The 26,296-nt window shown below is 45.5% G+C and overlaps 1 protein-coding gene across 3 annotated transcripts in view; it reads left to right on the forward strand.

Moving 5' to 3' along the window:
• The window catches only part of AFF1 (ALF transcription elongation factor 1), a 123,311-nt gene extending 98,824 nt beyond the window's left edge, over positions 1-24,487 (forward strand). For all 3 annotated transcript variants that reach the window (XM_068402819.1, XM_068402822.1, XM_068402820.1), the window contains 11 exons: positions 1,163-2,059; positions 4,742-4,839; positions 11,031-11,274; positions 12,294-12,385; positions 13,265-13,328; positions 14,289-14,425; positions 15,644-15,715; positions 16,328-16,421; positions 16,524-16,567; positions 17,939-18,168; positions 20,918-24,487. In XM_068402819.1, the coding sequence (XP_068258920.1) occupies positions 1,163-2,059; positions 4,742-4,839; positions 11,031-11,274; positions 12,294-12,385; positions 13,265-13,328; positions 14,289-14,425; positions 15,644-15,715; positions 16,328-16,421; positions 16,524-16,567; positions 17,939-18,168; positions 20,918-21,039 (2,094 nt within the window). In that variant the 3' untranslated portion in view covers positions 21,040-24,487. The remainder of the gene's footprint in view (positions 1-1,162; positions 2,060-4,741; positions 4,840-11,030; positions 11,275-12,293; positions 12,386-13,264; positions 13,329-14,288; positions 14,426-15,643; positions 15,716-16,327; positions 16,422-16,523; positions 16,568-17,938; positions 18,169-20,917) is intronic.
• Positions 24,488-26,296: the final 1,809 nt, after the last annotated feature.

The following is a 26,296-nucleotide window of genomic DNA, read 5'->3' on the forward strand; positions in this document are numbered from 1 at the left end:
TTGTGTTATCTGAAGAGTAATGGAATTTGTGGTTTAATTTTACTTACAAACTGACAGTAAAACCAAACTCTGTTTTTTAAACCACGTTTCTAGATTGACTCACTGAAACAGAGTTGAAGACATGTTATGTTTATTGACATGTTCTACAGCGAGTTGAGTCTGGGTAGAGATGAAAATCACAGCAGAAGGGATTCATTAGTCTTTCGTGTACTAGGCTTTCTCTTTCCAAGGAAGAGTTGTGGCTCTTCTCAGAAGCAAGAGTTGTGACTGGGGAGAATCGGTGAGGGCAGGAGTGCAGCTGTGCTCTGATGGTGCCCAGATAATGAGCTACACATTTGAGTGATGCTGACACATATGTGTTATTTTCAGAACAGGCCCCAGAGAATCATGCCCCTGATTTGCAGCTTCTGTTGTCTGTTTTAGGGTTAGTTGGGTTTGCTTTTCTCGTAATTTGTCAGACTACTGTTAGATTAGGCAGGGCTTGTAGCAACCACATTATGTTATCTGATCATGACTCCAGAGGCTTTCAAACCTCGGTTGTTTCTCATGCCTTGCTCGACCCAGAGGGAAGCAAGTGTTGGGTTGTGTAGGCAGAGGACTCGGAAGAGGCTGGACTTGATGTGTTAGCCATACAATTTCTTTTTGGTAAATGATTTTCTTTTGGTTAAACCACAGCAGCTTGGTAGCGTACCTGTCAAGACTTCAATGAGATGTGATAGCTGGCACAGCTCCTCCACCGTTTTGAATGCAGTTCTGTGTGCGGATAACTTTCCAAAAGCGTTGCAAGGACAGCACCTAATCTGTTTTTACAATTGCTGCTTTTTTTTGTGTTGTCTGATTGTGCAATGATGTTGGTTAGTGGCAAACCAAGATGAAGCTTTCATGTAGACTGGTCTCTTACTAAGTGACAGGTAGGGCTAGTAGAGATCCAGGAGTGCCGTGCAACGCGTTTGACTGATCCTGTGCAAAAACAAGGTCTGTGTTTCTGAAGTGAGCATTGATGTGCACATGCTAGAGCATCCCCACTGTCTCATGTTCTTTCATTTTCTAGCTCTTTTAACAGTAAGGGGAAATTTTACTGTGTTCTCGTAAGCTGTGCTAGGATGGAAATAGCCCATAAAGGCATCAGTCTTGCATCCTTCCTTTCTCTTTTTGTCTGCAGCCCGACCCACCAACTTCTAATAAGTGGCAGCTCGACAACTGGCTAACCAAGGTGAACCCGCCAGCAGTGCCAACAGAGAGTCTCAGTGAAATTGCCCATGGGGATGGACGTGAGGAGGGCAAGGGGCAGGGCATCAGCAGCAATTCCTTCCATCAGTGCACTGAGCCGAAGGAGCCTCATCACAAGAGCTCCGGCCAAGCAGACAGGGCCCCTGAGAACGCTCATCTTCCGACCAAACACAACTGCCAGAAATCTCCTGTGCATGCCGAGGAGCCCTCGCCCAGGCAGACTGTGGGTACCAAAAGGCCTGGCAAGGCCTCGGTGTACGAGGGGCCCAAGGGAGGCCTGAAGGTGGAAAGTGACCCTGGTCCTTTTGAGGTCAGAGACCAGTCTTCCAGAGACAAGCCAAAAGTCAAAACGAAAGGGAAGCCAAAATCCAGTGACAGAAAACACCTGAAGCCGGCACTGCAAGAGCCCCCTGAGAACAGAAAGCACAAGAGCTCCCACCAGGCCAACGCCAAACCCTTCTTGGACGCCGAGCTCATGCGAGACGCTTCGCTTGGCAGTGCCCAGGAGCATCCCCTTCCTCAAGGCCAGGGCACGACCCCCATCAGGAGTAGCAGCCACAGGCCTGCCGTCGTGGCCAGAGAGGATTTTCACAAGGAGAAACTTCTCTTGCCTGTCAGGGAGAAGCTGCCCTCACCAGTGAGGGACTCCCCCGCCCCTCAGTCCCTCATGGTGAAAATACATCTCCCTCTCCTGTCAAGAGTCCCTCAGCCCCCTGGGAAAGGCAGTCACCAGAAGAGAGCAGAGGCCAAGGAACTCCCTGGTGCGAGGAAGCAGGACTTGAAGAGGAAAACCATGGACACTCCTGACAAGTCCCTTCAAAAGAGGAAGGTGAGAGGTGGAGGTGGGTTTATACAGGGACCAAGGTGGTGTTCCAAAAACCCACAAAGAGTTCATTTCTGCTTCGTACGTTCGGAGTGGACCCATTACGATCCTCCTATAAAAGGTGTTATCAAACTTCTAAAGGGAATGTGTATCAAAACTGTCCACAGACGTTTCTTGTTGGTCACAAATCCCCTGCTAAGCAAATGAAAGCCCTGTAAGCTGTCTAACAAATGCTTTGGTGTTTTAAAACATTTTTTGCTGTGTTTCCTTGAAATACTAGTTTTCTCAAAATGCTGTTTTTTTCAGACAACAAAACCCCAGCCCTTGTATGTTGAAGAAGCTTTCGGCAGCAGGCTGTGTCAGCATATGGCTGGCCAGCCCCCTGGTAGCACTTGTGGGTTTCTCCAGCTTTCAGCCCAAGCAGAGCTTTGTAGGGCTGCAGTGCCCCCTCCCCCTGCAACCACTTTAAAAGCAGCATGGTATCTGAAGCACCTCCCAGACTATGTGGTCATCAGTGCTATACATTTAATGTCTGTGTGGGAGAGCACCTTGCCTGCAGTTTGTGGGGGTGTCCAGAGGGAGAACTGACCCAGGCCACCCTGGTCTGTGGTTTTCGGTTTTGTCCATGTATGTACCTTCTGCTGCCTTTAGCCATGCAACCTCAGTCTGAGTAGTGTAGTCTTTTCCTGTGTGGAGTCCTTTATTTCCATGCAGCAGCTGTAATTGCTTGCTTACACAAAGATGACAAATTCTGCAGGAGTGAACCGTGTTATTACTAGGGGTGATGGCAGCAGCCCCATGCCTTTTGCTTTTCCATAAACACAGACTTTTAACTGAACCAGGTTCACTGATAGTAACAACCATCACTAAACCCTGCTTTGGATTTCAGCACTTGGATAAATATGTAGACAACTTCTTTGGTTTTCCCTGGAGCTGCTGTGGTGCTAGCAGCGATGCTAACGCTTAAAAGATGCATGTGTCCAGTAAGGAGCTTTCCAGAGAGCCCTTTGCAGAGTCCTTCGGTGGTACTTAGGGAGATGGTTTAGTGGTGGACTTGGCAGTGTTAGGTTTATGGTTGGACTCGATGATCTTAAAGGTCTTTTCCAACTTAAATGTTTCTATGATTCAGCTATAATAGTTGCTTTGCCTTGAATTACAAGACAGCCCTTTATTTAACTGAGGTGGTAGTTGCTCGCAGTCTTTTTTAGAAAGCTAACTCACAAAGGGGACTGTGAATACACTTGCAGCCAGCTGGTTCAGCTGCACAACAGTTAGCTGCAGGCCTTATGGTGAATGGGTGTTCACTGTGGATATTTCAGTGCATCTATACCTTTTTGGTCCTCCTCACAGAGCAGGTGGTTTAGCATGTGTGGGTGAATAACCTTGGTTCCCGCTTGGGTTTCATTTAGTCTTATCATTTTCTGAACTTCCCCTAGTTGTGGGGGAGAATTGAGAAGAGCAGGGAAATGTTGAAGAAACTTGAGAGACCCCAGCAGTCCCTCTCTTGCAGAGCAGTAGGAGAAAGGTAAACAGGCAATAAATGTCACTTCTCCTTTTGTCTCTTAAAGACCCAAGAGAGGAGCTATTTGATGTTAGACATGTCTTCCCTTGCAGTGTCTGACTGCAGGAAAACCCACCTCAGAGCCTCTCCATCTGTATTATGTCAGTGTGTCCTTGGAGGCTCAGACTTCATTGCAGCCAGCTAGGTCAGGTATAGCTGTCAGACATCTTTTGCAGCAGTGTGGAGCTCAACCTGAGAGACAGTTTAAGGACACAATCTAGGTGCTGGAGCTTTCCCTTGAGCACACTGCCAGAGGGTAGACTCTGTTGCGAGCACGACCCACCAAGCTCCATCACAGTGACATAAACCTGGATGTACTCTTAAGAGAGAGACAGAAAGTCCTGGAATGCTTTTGGCTACCACCAGGCATGCTATGGGTAATGCTGACTGATAAGTGCAGTTTCTTTTACATTTCCTTGGGTTGTAGCAAATTATTCTGAAGCTTTTCATTCAGGTGAGCTGATGATTTGCAGGCTTTGAATTGTAAGATCTATGGAGTGCAGTCAAAAAGTGTTATTTGTTACCTTTCTGCATTAATGGTTCCTGTTCTTCTGGAGGACAATGGCAGCGATTTTAACTGACTGTGTAAAATTTCACTTATATCAGATTCTTGTTAATAAAACCAAACACCCCTGCACATCTGAGGAATCTGAGTCCTCTAACTCTCCTGTGGATACAGGTTTTTCCTTCCCTTTGATAAGGTGTATCACAAAACACAATTGCTTGCAGTTTATGACTTTGCCAGAAGGAATTGGAATACGTTTCTGTATGGTTCGTATTGAGTAGGAGCAAAAAGCCCATCCAGAACAAATGAAGTGCTTATTTTCAGCAATGGAAGTGCCTTAATTTTGATTACTATTAGCAACAAGAGGTTTAGCAGTTCCATCCCCACCACTACAAAATAATTAATCTATCCAAGCAAAAGTAGATAAAATGTCATTTTAGGACACTTGTCAGTGAGCCTGAAGTCTACATCTGCTGTGCTCTGGGTTTCCACTTTGTTGGTTCCAATATCTTACTTTCCTTTTTTTAACCGGAATCAATCAAACTTAACTGTGTCGATCTGTACTTTACATGAACTTTCAAAACCTGAGTGATTGTTTTCTTTTTTTTTTTCTTCCTATTAGAGGGAAGCAGAGAAGGAGACTGATAGCAAGAAAATGAAATCAGAAAAGGAAACAAAATCATTGCAGTCTTCAGCTAACAAAGGCACCAAAAAATTGAAGTGAGTATACAGTAGTGGGATGGCAGAAAGAGGCATAAAACTGAGTCTTTCTTAAAAAGGTTAAGGCGAGGAATTGTATCTCCTGTCCTTACACTCATGAGTTTGCTTTTAACATAATGTGCCTTCTGAAACTTAATCTGCTGCAGACTTGTCTTTACATCCTGGAACCAGCCACATGGCTATGGGAATGTAATTTATTTGCCTTTTTATTTGTTGCAGATGTGAAGTGATACGTGGGTGTCACCTGTCTTCCTATCCCTTCTTAATGCTGAGCATTATGGTTCTAATCATTCAAGCATAAGCTGATGTTTCAATGGCCGGTCGTCCTCCCATGCTTGGTTTACACTGCTACAAAAGCATTGAATGTTGTGGCATTTGTCCTGATTTCTAACAGTTGGAGAAAACTTCACCATTTTAAACACTAACTTGTCTATCCTGCAGCTTACATTGCTGTATAGTCTGACCCATACATTACACGTAGCTCAAAAAATCTCTTTATGTTGCAAGAAATTTAGTTGCCAGTTGTGCCCATACTACTTTTTCTTCTAAGCTGGTAGGCAGCCATTTGCACTGCTGTCTTTCAGACCACATGCAGGAAATTAATTTGTGCAAAAAAATTTATATGTTGTTTGAGTTGCAGTGTGGTAGGCTGCCTGCCTGCTGGGATGCAGGAGTTGTTTCCCCTTCTCCAAACTACGGTGGTGGAAATCTGTCAGGCAATGATTGCCCTAGATGATCTGGGAGGTGGCAGCTGTTCTGTGGGGAGTGGCGTATGCTTGTTCTGCACAATAGTTTAGATGTTTCAGGAGATGGCAAGAGAACTTGCCATCTGGTTGAAGATGTCCCTGCTCATTGCAGGGGAGTTGGACTAGGTGACCTTTAAAGGTCCCTTAAAACCCAAACTATTGTATGATTCTAGGTGAGTAAGACTTGAGAGTTCAAGTATCAATTATTTCTGCTTTCATGAGAAATTTAACTAGCCTTAATATGCTTTTAAAGAGGGAGTTGAACTAGATGATCTTTAAAGGTCCCTTCCAACCCAAACCATTCTGTGGTTCTGTAAACTTCTTTTTTTTTGCCTATATCTTCCTCATTCTGTGTTCTGCTGCCATACTTATTTTGGGGAAGTTTGTGTTCTCACTGCATGGGAAGCAACAGAAAGCTTTTTATCAGATTCATGATACTTTGTGTTTAAAGCTCTTAGTCTTTGTAAGGTGAGAAGATGATGTGAACACATTTTGCACATGGAGAAACAGAGGTGCAGACAAATTGAGTTGCTTGCTCAGACTCGTGCTGCAAACAGGTGAAATAGCTGAAAGTATGGCCCGAAAGTCGTGACTCTCATTCCTGTGACTGAACAATCATGTCCACAACAGAGAAAGTTCTGGCATCCTCTTGGGAAAGGATATTGTACTAAGTGTAACTGTATGTCCATAAATTTTGACTTGGTGATCGCTGCTGTTTTCTTAATTGGACAGGTCCTTCTGAAAGAAAAAAGTCAGGTGTTAATGCAGATACTGTCTGCTCCCTCAGCTGCTTTTACTGTCCCTGGTTACAGGCTTTGCATAGCACTTACTGGCTGGCTGCTGGTGCACATGGTGTCTGTGCTGGGTGGTATCTGTCTTCTCCCAACTGAGAACACAGGAGTGAATGTGATGGATGTTGCAGAGCTCTGTTTTCTCACCTTGCTGCCGTGCAAGGCTGCTGAACTGGGATCACAGAATCATAGAATCACAGAATGTTAGGGATTGGAAGGGACCTCGAAAGATCATCTAGTCCAATCCCCCTGCCGGGGCAGGATTGCCTAGACCATATCACACAGGAACGCGTCCAGGCGGGTTTATGGACGTCCAGGTTGCTTAATTGGTCCCTGACCCAGCCCTCATCAACCAAGACAGATTCCTCCTCTATCCTGACTTCTTCTGAGGCCTCAGGGGTCCGGGGCTCCTCAGGACAGCCTCCAACAGTATAGACAGAGGCAAAGAAGGCATTCAGTAACTCCGCCTTCTTTTTATCCTCTGTCTCCAGGACCCCCACCTCATTCATCAGTGGGCCTACATTGCCTCTAGTGTTGGCTTTACCTGCAATGTATTTGAAGAAGCCCTTTCTGTTGTCCTTGATCTCTCTTGCAAGGTTTAATTCCAAGGAGGCCATAGCTTTCCTAGTTGCCTCCCTACATCCTCTGACAACAGACTTATATTCCTCCCAAGTGGCCAGCCCCTCCTTCCATGATCTGTACACCCTCTTCTTCCACTTGAGTTTGCCCAGCAGTTCCCTGTTCAACCATGCAGGTCTCCTGGTACCCTTCCTTGACTTCCTACCTGTTGGGATGCTCTGATCTTGAGCTCGGAAGAAGCAGTCCTTGAATGCTAACGAACTATCTTGGGCCCCCTTACCTTCTAGTACCCTGTCCCATGGGATTTCCCCTAGCAATTGCTTGAAAAGGCCAAAGTTGGCCCTCCTGAAGTTCAGGGTTGCGATTCTGCTAGCTGTTCTGTTCCTGCCACGTGAGATCCTGAACTCTACCATCTCATGGTCACTACAACCAAGGCTGCCCTCAACCTTCACCTCTTCAACCAGACCCTCCTTGTTAGTGAGGATAAGATCTAGCAGCGCTCCTCTCCTAGTTGGCTCATCCACCATTTGCATCAGAAAGTTATCATCAATGCACTGGAGGAACCTCCTGGACTGAGGATGGCTGGCTGAGTAGGCCTCCCAGCAAATGTCAGGGTAGTTGAAATCCCCCATGACAACCAGGCCCTGTAATTGCGAGACTGCTCTCAGCTGCCTGTAGAAGGCCTCATCACCGTCCTCATCCTGATCCGGTGGCCTGTAATAGGCACCCACAACAGTATCACCCCTGCCAGCCTGCCCCTTAATTCGCACCCACAAACTCTCAACTCACTCCTGATCCGCCCCTAGACAGAACTCGATACATTCTAGCTGCTCACTCACATAAAGAGCAACTCCACCACCTCTCCTTAGTGGCCTGTCTTTCCTGAACAGGACATAGCCATCCATGACCACATTCCAGTCATGCGAGGCGTCCCACCAAGTCTCTGTAATTGCCACTAGATCATAGCCCCCCGACCGAACACGGATTTCCAACTCCTCCTGTTTATTCCCCATGCTGCGTGCATTGGTGTACAGGCATTTCAGGGAGCGAGCTGAGCACACCGATTTCACCCCAGGGCGATGGGAGGCCTCCTGGTCTACCTCAACACTAGAGCGTTGCCCCAGTGGTGCAAGCCCAGCTACTACCCCATCCCCCTTCGAATCTAGTTTAAAGCTCTCCGAATGAGCCCTGCTAATTCCTGTCCCAGAACCCTTTTGCCCCTACGACATAAACCTTTCCCATGTATCACTGTCACGCCTGTTGTCTTATAAAACCAGCCATTATCAAAGAACCCAAAGCCCTGCCTGTAGCACCAGTCTCGTAGCCAGGCGTTAACAGAGAGAATCCTACTATTCCATCCCACGTCATCACCTGAAAATGGAAGGAGGGAGGAGAAAACAACTTGTGCCCCAGACTCTTTCACCAACCGTCCTAGGGCCTTGTAGTCTTTCTTCATCCACCTCAGACTACGGGATGCAGCTTCTTCCCCACCTGTCTGGAAGATCAGCAGGGGGTAGTAGTCTGTGGCCTTCACCAGGTTGGGGAGTTGCCTGGTGATATCCCTGATTCGGGCTCCAGGCAGGCTGCAGACCTCCCTGTGATGGGGGTCAGCTCTGCATATTGGGCCCTCAGATCCCTTTAGGAAGGAGTCTCCAACCACTAAAACTCTTCTCTTCTTCCTTGTGGAGGAGGTAGCTATACGCCTGTCAGGTTTTTCTGACTGTGGTGGGACCTCTGATATAGGTTGCCTCTCCACCACATCCCCATTGGACCGGCTGTATTCCATTAGGGCTTCATATCTATTGCTCAGAGGCACCTGTGGAGGCAAGGTAGGCAAGGAGGGCACTCGCCTTTTGCCACGGCCATAGACTTGCCTCCACTCACTCCTCTAGATTATTGTTTTCCACCTGAGAGGGGCAGAGTACAGGGGTCCCTCGATCCTGGGAGCTCTCCGGCAGGTGCTCCCATTTTTGTTGCAGGGAAGGCAAACCCTGGCTCCACCAGTCTATCTCCATTTCAGCCTCCCGAATGCTCCTAAGCCTTTCTACTTCGGCTTGAAGCCTTTCAACCTGGCTTTGCAGCTGTGCCGCTTGGCCGAGCAGATCATCTACTTGCTCACAGCGCACACAGCCCCCTGACACCACAGAGACGGTGTAGCATTCCCTGCAGCCCGCAACCTGCACCATCGCCTCCTTCCGTGGGAGCTCTGTCTGGGTTCCCACATCCATTTTGGTCTTCTTCCACCGGGTAGATACCATTGTTCTTTCACTGAACTGGGAAATACTGGGATGCTCCAGAAGCATGTGGATATGCAACTCCCCCTTTCTCTAACCAAACCAAGATGCTGCAATGCCAACAGGCTTTTCACTGTGACTGACCCAAATTTGTATAAGAGTGAAATGTGCAAAGCCCAGTCCAGAAAACAGATGTGTATGTATAGGTGAGTAGGGGTAGGGAGCATTTCCCTTCTCCACTAATACCATCTTGTTGTCTTTGTCTTTTCTTTGTATGTGACCTCATGGACACACAACCAGCGTGCCTTTTGAATCACAACTCTGTCTGGAATTTCGGGTGGCCTTTATGGCCAGGAATTTCTCATCTGTTCCAGCATAGCATTTGCAGTGCTTCTGGTAGATCTGCTGAAACTTACCCTGTAATTTGCATACCAGTGTACTGCCAGCATTTTGGCTAGGTCTTTGCTAGAGCAAATGCGTCCAAGAGCATGTCTTCAAATGGGCAGTGTTCCTGAGAGGGAAGGCTTGTGCGTCAGTCGTGGACTACTGCATTCAATTCCTGCTTGCTTGTGGGTTGAATTTGAGGCATTGACTTGAGATTGGTGTGTAGCATTGAGGTTTGTGTCCTGACAATTGGAGCTAACATTTAGCTGGGTGAAGGGATATTTCAGGTGTGGTAATAATGAAAGGGCTTTGATTCTGGGGTTCATTCCCCCCTTTTTCTCAGTGAAAACGAGCACCCCTTTTAGCCATGTTCTGGCTTTTGGAGTGGGAAGGATAGCATGCATTTTTGCAGAGAGAGGACTCTGGATCAGGTCAAGGGATGCTGCTGTGCTCTGTGTAAAATAGTCCTTTCTGGAGCATCTGCTGTACCAAGGTAGTGAAGCTGGGAAGTACGTGGGCAGTGAGTAGGGACTGTACCATGGGAAAAGTGGATAGTGGAAGAGGGGAGAGGACTGTCCCATGCACAGCAGAACGAACAGAGACGTGCAACGTCACACTTCAGTCTTCTCACTGAGAAACAATTTCCTGCTCTTCTGATGTTGCAGTCCATGAGCTGGGATTCACTGCTCAGTGTTTTCTTGGAAACTTTGAGAAGCTGAATAAAAATGATGTAAATGAGCAGTAGTGAAACAAGGTTTAGAGCTATTTGGTGCTGCTTAGAGCTGCCGGAGCTCCCTGGTAATCCTAACTTCAGATGATCAGAAATCTGATATGCCACTGTATTATTAAATGTGATAGTCTCTGCCATTTAAAAGCACAGCATTTAAGCGTCTCTCACTTGAATCCTTTCAACTTTGTAAGTGTTGTCTAGTGGAGCTGGCAAGTCTTAGAGGAACAACTCTGTTTAATTCTGTCAAAGCATGTACAGGATCAAGTGTCAGGGTGAGTATCTCTGACCGTAGAAGGTATCTTCTACCGTAATGGTGAGAGAGAGGCAGTGCTGCTGTTCATTTGCCTTGTTGGGTGATTTGTCCCAGGGATTTTAGTTACTGTAGTTACTTCTCCCCCTCTTTCAGTAAAAAGGGGCTGTGTTGGAGGGATGCCTTTTTTTGCAACATGCTAATATTCTGGTTGCAAGTCTTTACTCCAAGGACAAATCCTGTGGCTTATTCCTACTTGAAAAGCAACTTGCTTGTATGTTGTTGGCAGCTGAAGATGTGGTATCTAATGCACAATGAAGTCCCTGAAATTTAATTTTGCTTTTGTTGGATTCTTTATGTTAACAAGTCATCTCACACTTCCAAAGAAATGTAAACAGAATTGGTACATGATGTAACTAAGTACATTATATGTACACCATATTCATCCCAATTGCTGAATTGACTTTCCATCTCCAGAGCACCAAAAGCTTCATTGGAAACCCAGAAGAAAGATCTGCTACCCCCGCCACTGCCACCCATGTCTCCTGTACATCCTGCACCAAAGTCAACCAAGGTGGCCCAAAAGAGACCCAGAAGTGAGAGCGGCGAGCTGCCTGCCATGGATAACACTGCCAGGAACAAGAGCAACCACAAGGATCCTTTGTTCTCCAAGCACAAGAAAGTGGAGAGAAATCACGCTGAACTGTCGAAGGGCGTCAAAGTAGGTATCCATTATAACTGATGGGATTTTTCCTGCGACCAGTGGATGCTGTGTGATTCTCTTTAGAAGCATGCTCTGAGGATATTAAAAAGGAAGGGGGGTAAACCAGGCACCAGAGAAAGCTCTTTGAAGTGTTTTTGCCCCTTTAATGGGTATCTGTGACCATATGTTGCTAGCCTGAAAGCCTGCATTGTAACTTCTCTGCTTACTTGCCATCATCTGTTTTCATCTCACCAGTGAAACATAGTGAGAAGGGATGACCATGTAAAAACCAAAGGCAACAGAATCATGTTTGTGGTAGTAACTGCTTCTGACTGTAGGCAACTGCAAGTACGATATTGGTGTAAAGATAAGTGTGTTTACAAAAAGAAAGAGTGGATTGCTTAAAAACAAGAAACAAGCAACCTGTGTTTTTGACTGCAACCTGGGTATAAGGTTTTATAGCTTGCTTACAAAATTGTTAATCGTCCTTGCAGCTGGATCTTTGCATTTTTGGGTTATAAAATTTGGCTATATTGCTGTTTACTACTGGCTGTGTGTGTGTGGTCTAGGATGTTGTCGTGTGTGTGTGTTAAGCCAGACTGTGCACGCTGTATTATCTGGCTTCTAACTGGTTGTTTTTTCCTGATAATGTAGTTAGTAAAGGAGAATCAGCAATTGCTGTGTGGTTAAGCTGTAAATAAGTGTGAATGGATATTACCCATTCCTACCTTGGCTAGTGGCCATGAAAAATGTGCTGCTGCAGCCTTACTGCTATCTTAGCCATTGTGCAAGGAAACCTGCTACTTAATTTCTCCATGCTTAGAAAAAGTTTGAATGGTATTAAGCCTTACTAGTAGTCAGGTAAGAAGCCAAGTTTCCATTTCCATTATTGGAGGGGGTGCTGGGAAAGCCTGGAAAATAGACTATGCCTGGGACAAATAAACATTTTCTTTTGAAATTTAGCAAAGCCAGGCTTTGGAATTTTTTTAGACTTATGTCTCTAACAAGCTTTATCTCTACTCTGTTTTTTTTTTCAGGGATCTGCAAGGGATGTCCCAAATCCTTTCCCAGTGCCTTCTTTGCCAAATGGTACCTCCAAGCCAAGGAGACCTCAACTCAAGTTTGAAAAGTAAGTTTTTGTCTTACACCCCTTGTCTGTACTTTCTGAGGACACCAGGCAAGGCTAGCCCTGCAGCCACCCTGGTTTCTGCTTGTTAATGAGCCCTACTTTTGGGAGGAAAGAGAGAGGGAGAGATGTCTGGGACCTGCCCTGTGCTGCCTTCTCATGTCTGGGCCTTACCCCATGCACCACAAAGCAAAGGCCTCATTACAACAGTTCTTGGTTTGAGGGAAGCTACTCTAGAAATTACGTACTTTTTAACTCTGAGAGGAGGTGTCTCAAGTGATGGTTTTTGATTTGTCCGATTCTTGGCAAGTAGCAAACTACTCTGTGACAAGGTGCTGGACAGGCAACTGACTTTTTCTGAGAGGGCTTGCCCAGGTGGCTGCATGCCATTTGCATGGTGAATAGATGATCCTAGTGCAGAGAGATGCGTGTGGTCCAACTTTGTAATTGTTTATGTGTTGATTGAGACCAAGACCTGTAGAGCCTTGATGACCATATCTCTTGTAAGCAGATAACTTGAATGCAAGCTCTTTTGGTCCGAGATGAGTGTGTGTACTGTGAAATTTACTATATGTTTCAATCAAAATGTACTTGTGGTATTGTACTGGAGGAATGATAGGAGATTGCATAACTGCTATCTTTCCATGGGAGTGAAGAAGTAAACTTGGCTTCACGTAGCCTAACCGCCAGTGGTTTTTTATTTCAAAATGTAAGTTTTCAGTGTTATTCTGACACACATTTTTGTGTTTGATAAGGCTCTAACAGTCTTACCAAAACAGGATGTTTGGATTCATAGCATCCTCTAGATATGAAGGTAAAATTGATAATTATCCTACCCTTTTTCTCTGTTTTCTGTTTTTCCTCTGTCTGTCCCCAATTCAGACAGCATCCGATGGAATACTACATAGAAGAGGCCCAGAGGCTGAAGCACAAAGCTGATGCTATGGTAAGTCTTGGCCCTGTGCTAGAAATGTTAACCAGCTCTTGCATTCAGACCTGATACCTGAGTGCATGTGAATAAGATTTGCTGGCTAACGTTACTTCCATGGTCCATACTGGAGTATGTTCAAGTCATATGTGGGGAGGCTGTCTTTATTTGCCAAATGTTCAGACATTTCCCTTTGTTATAAACACATCCAGAGAATATGCCTAGAGAACAGGATTCGGAGTGATGTTGTCTGAGGTTAGCAGGCCTGTTTGCTTTGCAGAGCTATCACAAAGTCCTTGGAAGATAGTTGGAACAGTTAGCCTTAAGACAGTTTACTCTGAAATGTCAGGATCCTGATGGTAATTGTGTTGCTGGTGAACAAGACTTGGAAGTGCCTTTTGCAGATGTAACTGGCTTTCTCCACTACGTGCAGTTTAACAGCGTGCATGACTGAACATATTTTTTTGCTAAGTATGGCTCAGTCAGACAATGTACATTTGCTCTTTGCCATTTACCTGTGAAAATGAAGTGAGGGAATACTCCACTGGGAAAGCCCCATCTGCCTCTCACGAGGCAGGCCTCCAAGACCAGACAATAATATAAAAAAAATGGGCAGATAATAAATTACTTGAGGAAAACGTTGAGCAAGAAGAAGAGATGCTAGATGTGGCACTTAGTGCCATGGTCTAGTTGACACAGTGGTATTAGGTCAAAGGTTGGACTCAGTGATCCCAGAGGTCTCTTCCAACCTAGCTGATTCTGTGATTCTGAGATACAAATAGCCAGAGCACATAAAGCTGATGACTGGGACCACATTAGGGGTTCTGCTGAGAACCCTTTAATTATCACCTAGAGGCCTGACTTGCATCTTTTGCTTTCTTCAAATCCTGCCTAACTAGGGAGAAAAAAGGAATTCAAATACACTTGAGAGAAGTAATTTTTGTCTTAGTCTGAAAATGAGAATTTTCTTCCCTATAGACCGACAAGACTGGAAAGGCCTTTCAGTACCTAGATGCTGCCCTTTCCTTCATTGAGTATGGGATTGCCTTGGAATCGGATGCAACAGCACCAAAATCAGCTTACAGCATATTCAACGACACCATAGATCTCATCAAGTAAGTGGTTTCCAAAGCATGATGGTTAGGCAGGATATTTGGAGGGTTCCCCACATTTGGAGGGTTAGTTGTGTTGCATTGCTTGTTTGCACATGGCAGCTCTGGATTCCCACCATGGAACAGAGTTCAGGGTGCTGTATAGCACGAGACAGACCATCCAGAGGCACCAGAGACACATCCTTTGAAATGTTTTAGCATTGCTTATCAGAAGAAGTAGGCACCATGTCCTCCTCAGCATTTGAGCCTTGCAGCCGAGGTACACCAGAGGACACTGGATATGACAATCAAGGACACGAAGGAGTTTTTACTTTATGTGGATCTGAAGTTGTTTTTGCATGTGCTCATTAGTATTTCAGTTAAAAAAAAAGCAAAGCAACAATATAGTGTGTGGAAGAACAGTTTGTGCCCCAAAGGTCTTGCAGCTTGACTGAAGGCAGATTTTACTCTTTTCTCCCATGTGTCTTTCTACCAGTACACTTTATTGGGGTTCCTTTTAGCAACCTTCCCCATTTTGTTTGACAGCCATAATAGGTGTACGTAGATAGTAGATAGTATGACATATACAGGCAGCGCAACCCAAGGAACCATGTATTGGACAGAAGAAAGACAGGTATCAGTTTATTCATATTGAAATTCCAGGTTATGTGAGTGGTTTTGTGAGCTGATTTGACTTCTTGCCTTGGAGCTGAAACAGCTGTCAGGATTTTTTTATGGTAGACTTCAGACTTTTAAAATTACATTGTTTGCTTTCTGGTCTTGATGTATTTCTTGTATTTCCTAGATGCTGTTGTTGCTTTGGTTTTGGGTGGTTTTTTTTTGCAAAAACAAACATTTCCACGAGGATGTCTGTGTTGTCCAGAAACACTTAAATTAATATTTCACCTTCAATAATGGGGGCAGCTCTTCTGGGTCCCAGGCCTATAGGTGGCCCATGGGGGCATCTACTTATAGGGATGTTGCCCGTTAATCAGTGTAAGAGAAGAATGAGTCACATAAGGGGCCACATCTGTTCCTGCTGCATGGAAAATAAGGCATTTTTGAGACACAGACCTCCGCTCAAGATCATACAAAGTACATGGTGCCAGGAGTAAGAACTCAGGGCAGGTTTCCTGACTTTTGGACCAGTGTTTGAGATAATGGCATGCACCAGTTTTTCATAAACAGTGGGACTTAGGAGCACTGATGGTTGACAAGATTCTATCTATTTTGTTTCCTTAGATTCATCAAGACATTAAAATCCTTTACAGACTCCTCAGCTTCTTCACATGAAAAAATCTTTGCCGTGTTATGGTGCGTAACTGTTTTTCTGTGCCTTCATGTTCTGTTTTTAGACTTGATAGAGTGAAAGACCCACTACTTTCAGGGGTGAAGGAGTGAGTTAAATGGGAATCAGAGTTCTGCAAGGAAAAAAAACCACAATATAAAAACCAGAATGAACTAGAACATCTCTAAAGTGAGCCGGGATATGACAAGGGACCACATGTGGAAGGCACAGGCTCTAAGATTTGATCTGGTGGTAACTTGAGAGTGCGTAAGGGCTTTCACCTAAGGTGAAAGAATGCGATTTGGCTGCCCATGTTTGAGCCGTGTAACTGAAGCAGTAGATGAATATAGCTGAGGCGCTTCTGGACAGGGGCTTACTCAGCCTGTGGCACCTATAAGAGGCTGGGCACCTGTTTATAAAAGACCAGACATGGCCCTTCCTCATTTGTTCTTTTTTTTCCCCTTGTGTTTTTTTCACGGAGTCTTTTTTTAAGATTAGCAGAAGGAGGAGAAATGCTGAGCTTTCCTGACTTTGCAGTACAGCTGATGTGTGCCTGCCTCCGTCCCACAAGGCTGATGACTGCTGTGCAGGCAGCAGCGAGCGTGAACACTGACGCTTGGGTGTGTTTCTGTTCACAGCATGCGCTGCCAGTCCATTCTGCACATGGCAATGTTTCGTTACAAAAAAGACACTGCAATGAAGTATTCCAGGACCCTGAATGAACACTTCAAGGTAGGGCACGTGTATTACTAAGCTGCCAGCTGGATGGCTGCGCTAGTTACTGGTGTTGGCTGAATAGCACAAACCTAACAAGAGTTCTGTTCCTTGCTGCAGAGTTCTTCCAGAGTGACACAAGCACCTTCTCCATGTGTTGCAAGGTAAGATTTAAAAACACATACATTGTAATGTGTCTATAAGGGTGTGAGTGAAAACAGTAGCTGGAGTACTTGAGTTGCAAGCTGCATTTGAGAGTGCCTCACCACTCCCTCTTTGTTGCCAATTGAAACCATGCTGTTAGGGGGCATGAGTATGTTTCTGCTCTCTCTTTCCTGTCTTTTTTCATTGGAAAGGGTTTTTTTTTTTGTTACGAGGTCCAGAGTTACCACTTATCAAGCAGAGCAGTTCCCCACCAGAGAAGCAGGTCAGAGGAGCAAGGCAGGCATCCTCACTATGCTGTTTCAGAGCCCCTGTTGTTGTTTGTTCTGTTAGAGATCCCTTGAGACTTAACAGGATATCATCCCCATCTCCCTGGCCACTGTCCAGTAGGGTTATGCCTTCACCCTGTGGTAGCATAACTTTGAGCTGACACTTTAATATTTTTCTCTTTAGCTCAGTCACCAATTAAGAAAAATTAAGTAATTTTCTAATTTGTGAGTTATTGAGCATTTGTCCTTTTTATGTATCTGCAGCAGTGTTGCTGTGTATGTGGCAGCAAAAGTAAAAGGCAAGCTGTCACATAACAGTGTTTGACCCAATGCCCAGCAGACTGGGCCTGTGTTTTAATGACAATGAGTAAGAAAGAGTTCTTCTCTGTGCTGTGGTAATTGCATTTGGCAGAGAGCTACCCGGATCCATGTCTGTCCCTTTTAAACTCTGCGGTGGAGAGAGGATTTTTTGGTCTTTAATAGTGATGCTGAAATTCCAGATATTTTTCTGCCACCTTGCACAGTATAGTTTATTGGAAAGTAAATGGTCTCCCAAGAGCAGTGGTGGAAGCCCTCTCGTCCCAGTGACTAAAATTAGATTGGGTGAAGTTGTGGGGGTGAAGTGATGTGATGCAGCCAGCCTGTGTCTGGAAGGCGGGCAGCTGACTGCATTTAGCTTCCCTAGGTCTATAAATAAGTGTGTGTAGGCTGACCTGCCTGTCAGAAAACTCCAGCCTCCATAGGTGCAGAGCTTTAGCGTGCTTGAAATGGAAGTAATTAGGAAAAAAAACTTAAGTAACCTGGTGAAGGCTTCCCCAAGTAGGTGTAGATTTTGGGAGGTGGATGGGTGGCCCTTTCTGATGTCTGGTCCTGCATTTTCTTTTGTCAAGAGGAGTCCTTAGAGTTGCAAATCACTTCAAAAACCTTGGCCTTGCCTTCAAAGGACAATTACTTGTTAAGTAGCTGAACACAATCTGTTTTCAACACTCCACTCCATACTGCAGGCTTGGATGACACCAGATAGCTCCTGGCATAAGATAGTCTTGTGGCAAGACTTTTAGCTCTGAAGTTAAATGTTCATGATTATGTTTCTTTCTTCTGCAGAAGCACAGGCATGCCTTCTCCTCTTTCTCCAATGCCCTCTCCTGCCAGTTCTGTGAGTTCTCAGCTGGGATCAAATGCTAGCAACTCCACTGGCAACAGCATTGGTGCTTCAATCACTGTCCCCTGTAATATCCCAAGCATCACCTCTTCCTACGTCAACATCACTTCCTATATCCTCTATGCGTATGATATTTGGGAGCAGGCTGATGTGCTGGCCAGGAAGAATAAGGGTAAGTTTTTGCCCTCTGGCTTTTCTGTCTTACATGTTGTGGTTATGTGTGTGTACTTGCTTAAATCCTAACAGTCAGTGTAGCAAACACCATAACTGAAGATCAAAGCGTTAAATATGTTGAAACAGACAGCTATGGCTTATTGGTAGAGATACTTGATGGTGATATATTGATGAGTGTTCCAATTAAAAGGTTGTCTTGGCATCCTCAAATGTCTAAGAGCTGATGGGTGAGGGTATCAAGTGCAGGAAACCAGCCAGCTCGCTTTATGGTAACGCAAGAAGCATAAGGGGTATTTTGCTGTTTGTTTTTCCCTTAGGGACGCTTAGCTTTTCTGAGTTGGTTCGCTTCCTCTAGAAACATCTTTTTGGCCTGTAGCCTTGTGTTTTAGTTTGTTTGTCAAACTTCGAGGTGTTTTTGTCTTGAAAACAGTGAAGCTGGCTTCTCTCTGTAACAGAGAAGCGGATTGGAGTCCTTGCTGGGCATGTGACCAGTATTTGCCAGTAGCACTTCCTAAAATTGCTGCTACTTTTTTTATTTTACAGTTTTGTTGTTAAAAATGTTGTATTGTTCTGTGGTACGACAGTGGTGAATAAGCAAAAGCCCTAGAGTGGGTGCAGTTCAGTCTGTAACCTGCCATCCCACATGGCATTTGCAGTGTCATTTTTCATAAAACACAAAGTTTTGTGAGCTGCTGTGGGCAAAGGGATGTATTGCCACGATCTGTTGGCAAACTTGCAAAAGAAAATAAGCACAATGTGCCTGGCTGAATTGTTGGAAGGCTGTAAAAATACTCACGCTAATGAGGCAGTTGATGAAATTCAAAGGCTTTGCAAGTCACCTTTCACTAAAGTAACTCCAGTTGTTGGCTGTCCTCTGAGCAAATCTGTGCTCGCAGCAGCAATCCCTGTGTAGTATTTTGGATTATATCCTCAAAAGGCTGATAAATGGCTCATGTAGAAGGAGCGGTGGATGCTGCTGGTAAGCCAGAGGAATGAGTCATGGAGAAAAACCTGTGGGAGGGGAGCCTGAGCACAATCTTGCATCAATCAAGACTAAATTCAAAACCTGCTCTGTGTTGCCATTTTAATGTAGGGGAATGATGTCTGGGGTAGTAAATACTACCAGGGAGTGGATCTGTGCAGAAGAGCAGTAAATACTCATGTAGGCTTGGCAGTTGTCGCTGTTCAGGACAGTGGAGGAGTTTCAGAACTGAAACTTGTCCATATTCGGTGTGGTGTACAGATGCTAAGAGGTACAGAGAAGCGAGTATATAAAACTAAAGAAAAGGCCACATCCTTGATCCTTTTATGCAATTCATAGGGCGTAAGAAGAAGAGGAAAGAGCAGTGGCCTTCATCTATGGACTTCCCTTAAACTAAAAAAAAAGTCATAAATTAGTGGAAAGCAGTTAGTTGTAACTGATGTCCGGGTCACTTATGCAGAGCTGAAGTGCTTTCTGGCAGGTCCACAACCAGGTGCTTCCAGTGCAGGACCCAGCTCCTCACTGTAATTCAGAGCAGCGCCATGGATCATGAGGCTTTAACAGGTTGTCTTCTGGCCTCTGATCTCCCACAGTGAGGACAAGTTGAGGTTGCACGCTTGCATGTGAAGTCACTCTCCTTTCACACGGTGCTGTGGTCACAGATCAGATTATCTTCTGTTTGCTCAGGCAGGGCGTTTGGACTCCTTGTCTCTGCTTACAGCTCTTCTGTTACCCATGGAGGGAATGGATACCCATTTTGTAAACAAAATCAGGAAAATCAGAGGAAATGGGTTCTCTGCTTCTGTATTGGAAAGTATTAGAATGAAAGCGTTGTGCTCCCTGCTTCTGAAGCGTTCCTTGCACAGCAAAGCAGAAATTTTCAGCCTCCAGGTTCAACCTTTATGTGTAAAAAAGGAGAGCTGAGAATGGCCAGTTTCTGAAAAGGTACCTGGCAACACAGTCGAGGCTGGAGGGACGGAGGGATTGGGATGAGCCCACGTCACTGGAAGGCAGGACATGCAGGAGTGTCTTGGAAAGGTGACTGGAAAGGAATAGGTGTGATAATTTTCCACAACTCGCTGTCACCTGCACAGATGATTGCCAACACAGAGCAGGGCGTGCAGCCTGCCGGCACCTCCCAGCAGGTTCAGATATGCTGTAAGAGCCATCTCCTGCCCATGCAGGAGGAGCGCGCAGTGCCTGAAGTTGATGACAGGATAGGACAACTGTTAAATCTGCCTGATGTGCGCAGCTATAAGCAACCCAAATCAGAGCTGTATAGCCTGGCAAGCTATACTAATTTTTAAACCTGTTCAGTTGAGAAATAATGATGTCTCCAAGGTTTGAGGAAGGATGAAGGAAAGGGACCAGTCTGATGACATCTGTGTGTGCTTCCGGGCATCACTCCAAAAGACACTCAAATTTGGCCTGTTTAAAATCTGGGGGAAGCACGTGGCAAGCACCGGGGCATGAACACCCAAAACTTTTCCCACCTACCATGGAGTCTCGGTGTCCTTTTAAAGCCAGCGCCTGGGGAGGCGGTTCAGTGTGTGTATGTGTGTGTGAGTGCGTTTTCCTCTCACGTGCCTGTTATGCTTCCCAGCCTTCTGATAGTGCTGAGCTCTCTGCATTAACAATGTGTTTAACGGGACTTGCCAACTGACAGTGTGCTGCTGTTGTTGCTTCTCGCTGCCTCCTCGCCTGTCAGATGTGCCTGTTGTATGAAACCAACCAAATGTTTTCTCTCTCCCTCCCCTTTTTCCAGAGTTTTTTGCTGAACTCAGCACAGCGGTGTGCACTCTGGCACTGAACAGTAGCATGACCGAACTGGTACACTACACTAGACAGGGTTTACAGTGGCTGAGACTGGAAACAAATACGCCTTAATTGGTGCTCAAGTTGGTTAAGTACCTTGAACTTTTTTGCACTTTTTGAAGCCTCAGAAACAGTCTGACTTGTTGAATTTGTTGGATACAAAGCACCTGCAAGGGAAAATAAAACAAGGTGGAAGGAATCTGGTTACACTGGAAAAACTATGAACTGTGTTTTTAGGGTAGCGCTTTGCTGCCTTGAAGAGATGGAGGAAAGCCTCAGCGTTGATGGCACCTTCCTTTAAAACGAAGTGCAATGAATTATCTGAATGGCTTAATGTATTGATGGTCTACAAACATTTCTATTAGGAATAACCAGCAGGACAATAATCACACATGAAGAAGTGCCGACAAGAAGGAATTCTGCCTCCAGAGGTTATTATGCAACATCCCACAGTCTGCAACAGTTGTGCACCCAGAAGACATGTCAGAGAAGTGTTTTTGCAAGCACGGATGCAATCTTTGGTGTCTTTGTTCCTCAGATGGCAAGTAGCAACCTCATCAGCACCAAACAGCATTATGTTACAAATAAAACAGCAAAGTGATCTGCCTTGCCTGCTTTCCAACCTCACCATCTTGCATTTGTCTGCCAGCTGCTGTCCTGAGAATCAGGGGAAGCCACTGCCTTCAGTGCTGCAAGTTCACTTTTTAAGTCATGACTGCTTTGGTCCTCCTCCTTGCCATGCACTCACACACACACATGCCCTTAGCACTCGAACTATGTTACTTAGGGTCTTGCTCGGTTTAAGCCTTGTAAGCCAAACACAGTTGGGGTGGCAAAATGACCAGGTGTGGTTGGAAACAACTCTGCCTGTCTTCTGTGGTGGAGGAACGTCACTCACACTGAGGACTCCTTTTGCAGTTGCTTTTTGTCATTTCGGTGGGTGGGGGTGGACAGCTGTACTGGGTCACCGTGATTGCTTGGACATTGTTCTGAGTCTGAGAGCTTACATGGGGAGGAATCACTTCTGTTTAAGGAGGGACTAAGTGGCTAAATGTGGAACATAAGACAAATTTTGCATTTGGATATTTGCCTGCAACTGTTGCTGGTCTCGGTGAATATCTAAGAGCAGGATTTGGTACCAAAGTAGGGCATCCTTCATATGGGAGATAACTCACGTGCTCTTTCTCAACCAAACTACAGGATGGGGTCAGCAACTTAGAAATCTGTCAAGGGAACGTGAAAGGGAATAATTAGCTGTTTGCAAGAATTTTTTCCTTGTCAGGAGCTGCATTTTTGAAATTGTGATTTTTCAGGTGACAATAACAGTGAAGGCAACATCCGTGACATTTGTGTATTTAGTAGGATGACACCCTTCTCTACCCAAAGATTTCCTGTTGTGTGACAGCAGTGTCCTGCCATCCTCATATCTAATAGTGTGCCTTATCCCTCTGGTCCCCTCTCACATCCCTCGCCCTGTCTCTGACAGAGCCATGGGAGTGGCAAAGAGAAGGATGGTATCCCAAAATAATTGTGCTTACAGGAAAGAATTATCTCCCTTTCCCACATAATTTCAGGATGGAGGAACAGGTCTGCACGCGTGCAGCAGTACCCCCTTTTTAAAATACCTGCTTGTGGTTTTGAGGCTCACAAAAATGGACAGTAAATAAGTATCAGCAAAAGGTCTGCATTTCCAAAAGTAGTTTCTGTAGAAATGGCCCCTGCCATGGGGAAGCATGGAGTCATCTTACCTCTGGGAGGAGTGGGCCAGAGAGTGCTGTGGCTCTGCCCTAGTCCTGAGCACAAAGGAGCTCTCCTCTTGCCTCCCCTGGCAGCGCAGGACCACCAGGATCCTGGCTGGGTCTTCCTGCACCTTCAAGGGACTGTCCTTTTATGTTCATTTTATTAAAAGCCTTAGTGCATTTCAGGGATAAGCTGTCCTAACCAGTGGAAGGAAGGTCTGTGTCCTCCCCTCCCCATTTTACCTATCAAACTTCACTTAGGCTCCTCCTCTCTGGAGGATCGACTGCTCTGAGTAAGCCAGGGACAGAGAGAGGCTCAGCGTTAACTGTTTTGTTCTCAGGAAGCAAGGGGATGGCCAGCCGGCCTGAAGGCTTGATGTGCACTTTGGAGCTCGATTCCAGACTGGTGGGTCGATGCCTTCTGACTTTGTCTTCAAACCAAGCTAGTTTTAGAATCACCAGCTGAGGAGGAGGAAGGAAGGAAGCAAGCTTTATTGAACCTGAAAACCACTGTGAGAGTTTGCAAGAACTGTAGCAGCGTGTTAGGGGTGAGTGTAAGGTGAAGCAGGGACATGGGTCCCCCCGGTACTTTCATTTTGTGTGCACCCATCTCCCTCCCTGCTGCCACGCCAAGTTCCTGTCGGAGAACCACTTGCTCACAGCTTGCACGCCCCAGGGGGACCATCTGCTGCAACCTGCGAGGGAGGTCATGTGACTGCCTCCGTCCTGCATCCAGCTTGGTGCAGCCCATGGGTGCACCAGGTCCTGTCCTTGCCTGCCCGTTGGCCACTTTGCTGCCCAGATAGTGATAACTGTTGCCCTGCTCCTGGAAAGCTCATGCAAGGGCATCGGGCGAGTAAAGTCAGTAAGAAGACACCCAGTGAAGGCAGATGAAGTACTGGCATTTGCTTATTTACAGTTGGGAAAAGGCAGCACGTGCTCTGCTACCGTGCGGAGGCGGTCACGCAAGGGCTGCTTCCACTCCCAGGGCAAACACCCCCAGGCTTCAGAGGAAACGAGATCACAGGCGGTTTGTGTCACAGGCACATGAGGGGCTATTTGGGGGCTCTCATTTCAGAAGCAATCTGTGCAAGCATCAGTACCAAGCTACATAGCAGGAAGCTATGTTTTGTTTCAGGTCATGGAGAAGACTGTTTAAATAATAGGTAATTTTTAAAAAGCCATCGTATTTCAACCTTGAGCCAGGTCAGAGGCCTGCAAAGGGTTAGGAAACATGCTCATTGTTTTCTCTTGGGCCTGTTCAGGCCTTTATAAAAACAAAAAAAAAAAAACACAAACAAAAAACTAAACAAAAAAAAACCCAAACCCAAATATAAGTGGAGGAAATAGCGTTTGCCATTAGGAAACAAAACCATGAATCCAAGGAAAGTCAGAGGTGATGGTTGAGTCCCAGAAAGACAGGAGGCAGCTATGGTGGCAAAGCAGCATCATTTCCATGCAATATTTATTTAGAAGAAATAACATGTGTTGAAATTGTCAAATGTTCTATTTTTAAGATGCCATTATTTAATAGTTGAAAATCCCACTTACATGGAGATAGAGATCTCTTCTGTAACTGAAAGTCAAAGTCTGACTGCAATGTCCTTGTTTTTGATTTTGTCCTCTCCCCTCCTTCTTGGTTCCCATTATAAATCTGTACATCTTAAACTTATTTTGGGGATGTATGTCCCTCTTGTAAATAACTTTTTCTGCCCTGTGTGTGATGGAGTTTCTGAGATGGTTGATTCATTCATATGGGGAAATAAACAATAAATGAAGTAGCCTATTTGTTATGAGTTATTGCAAGAGTCCTCGTGTTCTCAGCTTCTTCTAGAGAAATGGTAATTTGCCTTTTCTCTCTCAGTGGTCTTAGGAACAAGAATGGGTGCAAATCTAGATGCTCAGAGCGGCAGGAGGGTCATGACTCAAGACATCTGCCTTCTGTCCTCCCGAAACAGATTCAGGAAGACTGTGCTGGAGTCAGCCACTGACCAGCAGAGCCTGGCTCTGAGTGCTCACTGACAGGAAAATCCCACGGGTTGGTTTCATGCAGACAAACAAGTTAAATAAGAAAACAAGGAGACGAGGCGCAGAAATGGTGGTTGAAGAGTACTGCTCTGCCTTTGCCACAAAGGTGTTGCAGGGCTCGGTGCTGGGAGGAGGGTCTGCTCAGGTCCAGTTCACGGATACGTTTCTGAAGTGCTGTGAGGAGGATTTCCCTCAGGGAATCCCATAGGATTTCATGCCCCATGGTAGCTCTGCTTCTTGTTGGTTGTGCAAGGTGATCTCTTTGCAATGGCCTTACATTTCTTGTTTGGGGCTTTTCCCACTTTTTGTTTTATGTCGGGCAATGTAACTGTTCCTTGGAAGAATGATTTTTATCTCTCTATGCACAATTGTGATATAATTCATGTGTATAATTCAGGTCCTTTCTGCAACACTAAGATGTTTGCTAATAATGGGTGTGGTTTTCTAATGTAGTATGTAAATTGTAGAGGATACTGAAACCTGTTTTAATGCCCACTACATATGTTGCTATTACAGATGTTGTATATAGAAATGTATACTTTTTTTTGGATCAATGCACTTTTTCACTGTATGCTTAAAATCCCAATGGCAAAATCGGTATTGAAGTAAGAATAAAAAGAAAAAATATCTAGCTAGTCAAAAAAAAAAATGAAATGTGAAACGTTACCAGATGAGCATCTGGTGCGATTTCTAGCTGCAGTTTAGACAGCAGGAGCCTGGTGATGCGTTTGCTCAGGCAAGGTGGGACTGGGACTCAGTTCACTGCCATCAGTTAGTGTTTCAAGTGGCATGAAACCAGGTCGGCCCCAGGCTAGTTGCAAGATGCATGGCAGGTAAGAAAAGAGCATGGGAAGATAGTGTGTGGTTGAGGCCGTACATATGTGGATGAAGCGTCTGTGAATTTTGTTCTGGTTTTGGTGGGGTGTGAGGGGTAGCTGGACATGAGCTCTCCTGTCTGCTGGCCAGGGCGTGGAGCTGCTTTTCCTGGGTCATTCGCGTCTGCTGTCCCACCGTTTCCTTCCCCCTCACACCCTAAAAGGTATGTTTCTCACACACCTTGCTTGAGGCAAAAGCGAGGAGGGTTAGTTTTGGAGGTGGGGTGGAGATGGGGAGCGGAAGGAGGGGTGCAGAGGAAGGAGGTGCGACATGCCAGCAGGGAGATCATCCAACAGCCGGGGAGGGAGAAGGGGGAGCAGGAGGGTGTGGAGCTGCAGCAGGCGTTGACTGCCCTGCTCGGCTTTCTGCACAGAGCAGCGGCCCCCCTGGGCTAGAACAGCCAAAAGTATTTGGGGGTTGTTTTCCAATAATATTTTTTGTTGTTGTTTGTTTATTTATTGAGCTGCTATTGACCAAACCTAATTTTGCAAGCATGTTTAATTTATTTTGAGATTTGTTTTGCATTATAGATTAGCTTGCTTTCTCTCTCTGGGTTGGCTTACCCTTTTTCAAAGACAAATGTTATTTTTGGCAAAACAGCTGCATTAAAGTTGATTGCAGTTTGTCAGCCCTGTGCCGCTCTCCAAACACTAAAATAACTCGTTGGCAGCCGGTGCTTTCTTCAT

This window comes from Nyctibius grandis, chromosome 6 (assembly GCF_013368605.1).
Source record: "Nyctibius grandis isolate bNycGra1 chromosome 6, bNycGra1.pri, whole genome shotgun sequence".
NCBI lineage: Eukaryota > Metazoa > Chordata > Aves > Nyctibiiformes > Nyctibiidae > Nyctibius > Nyctibius grandis.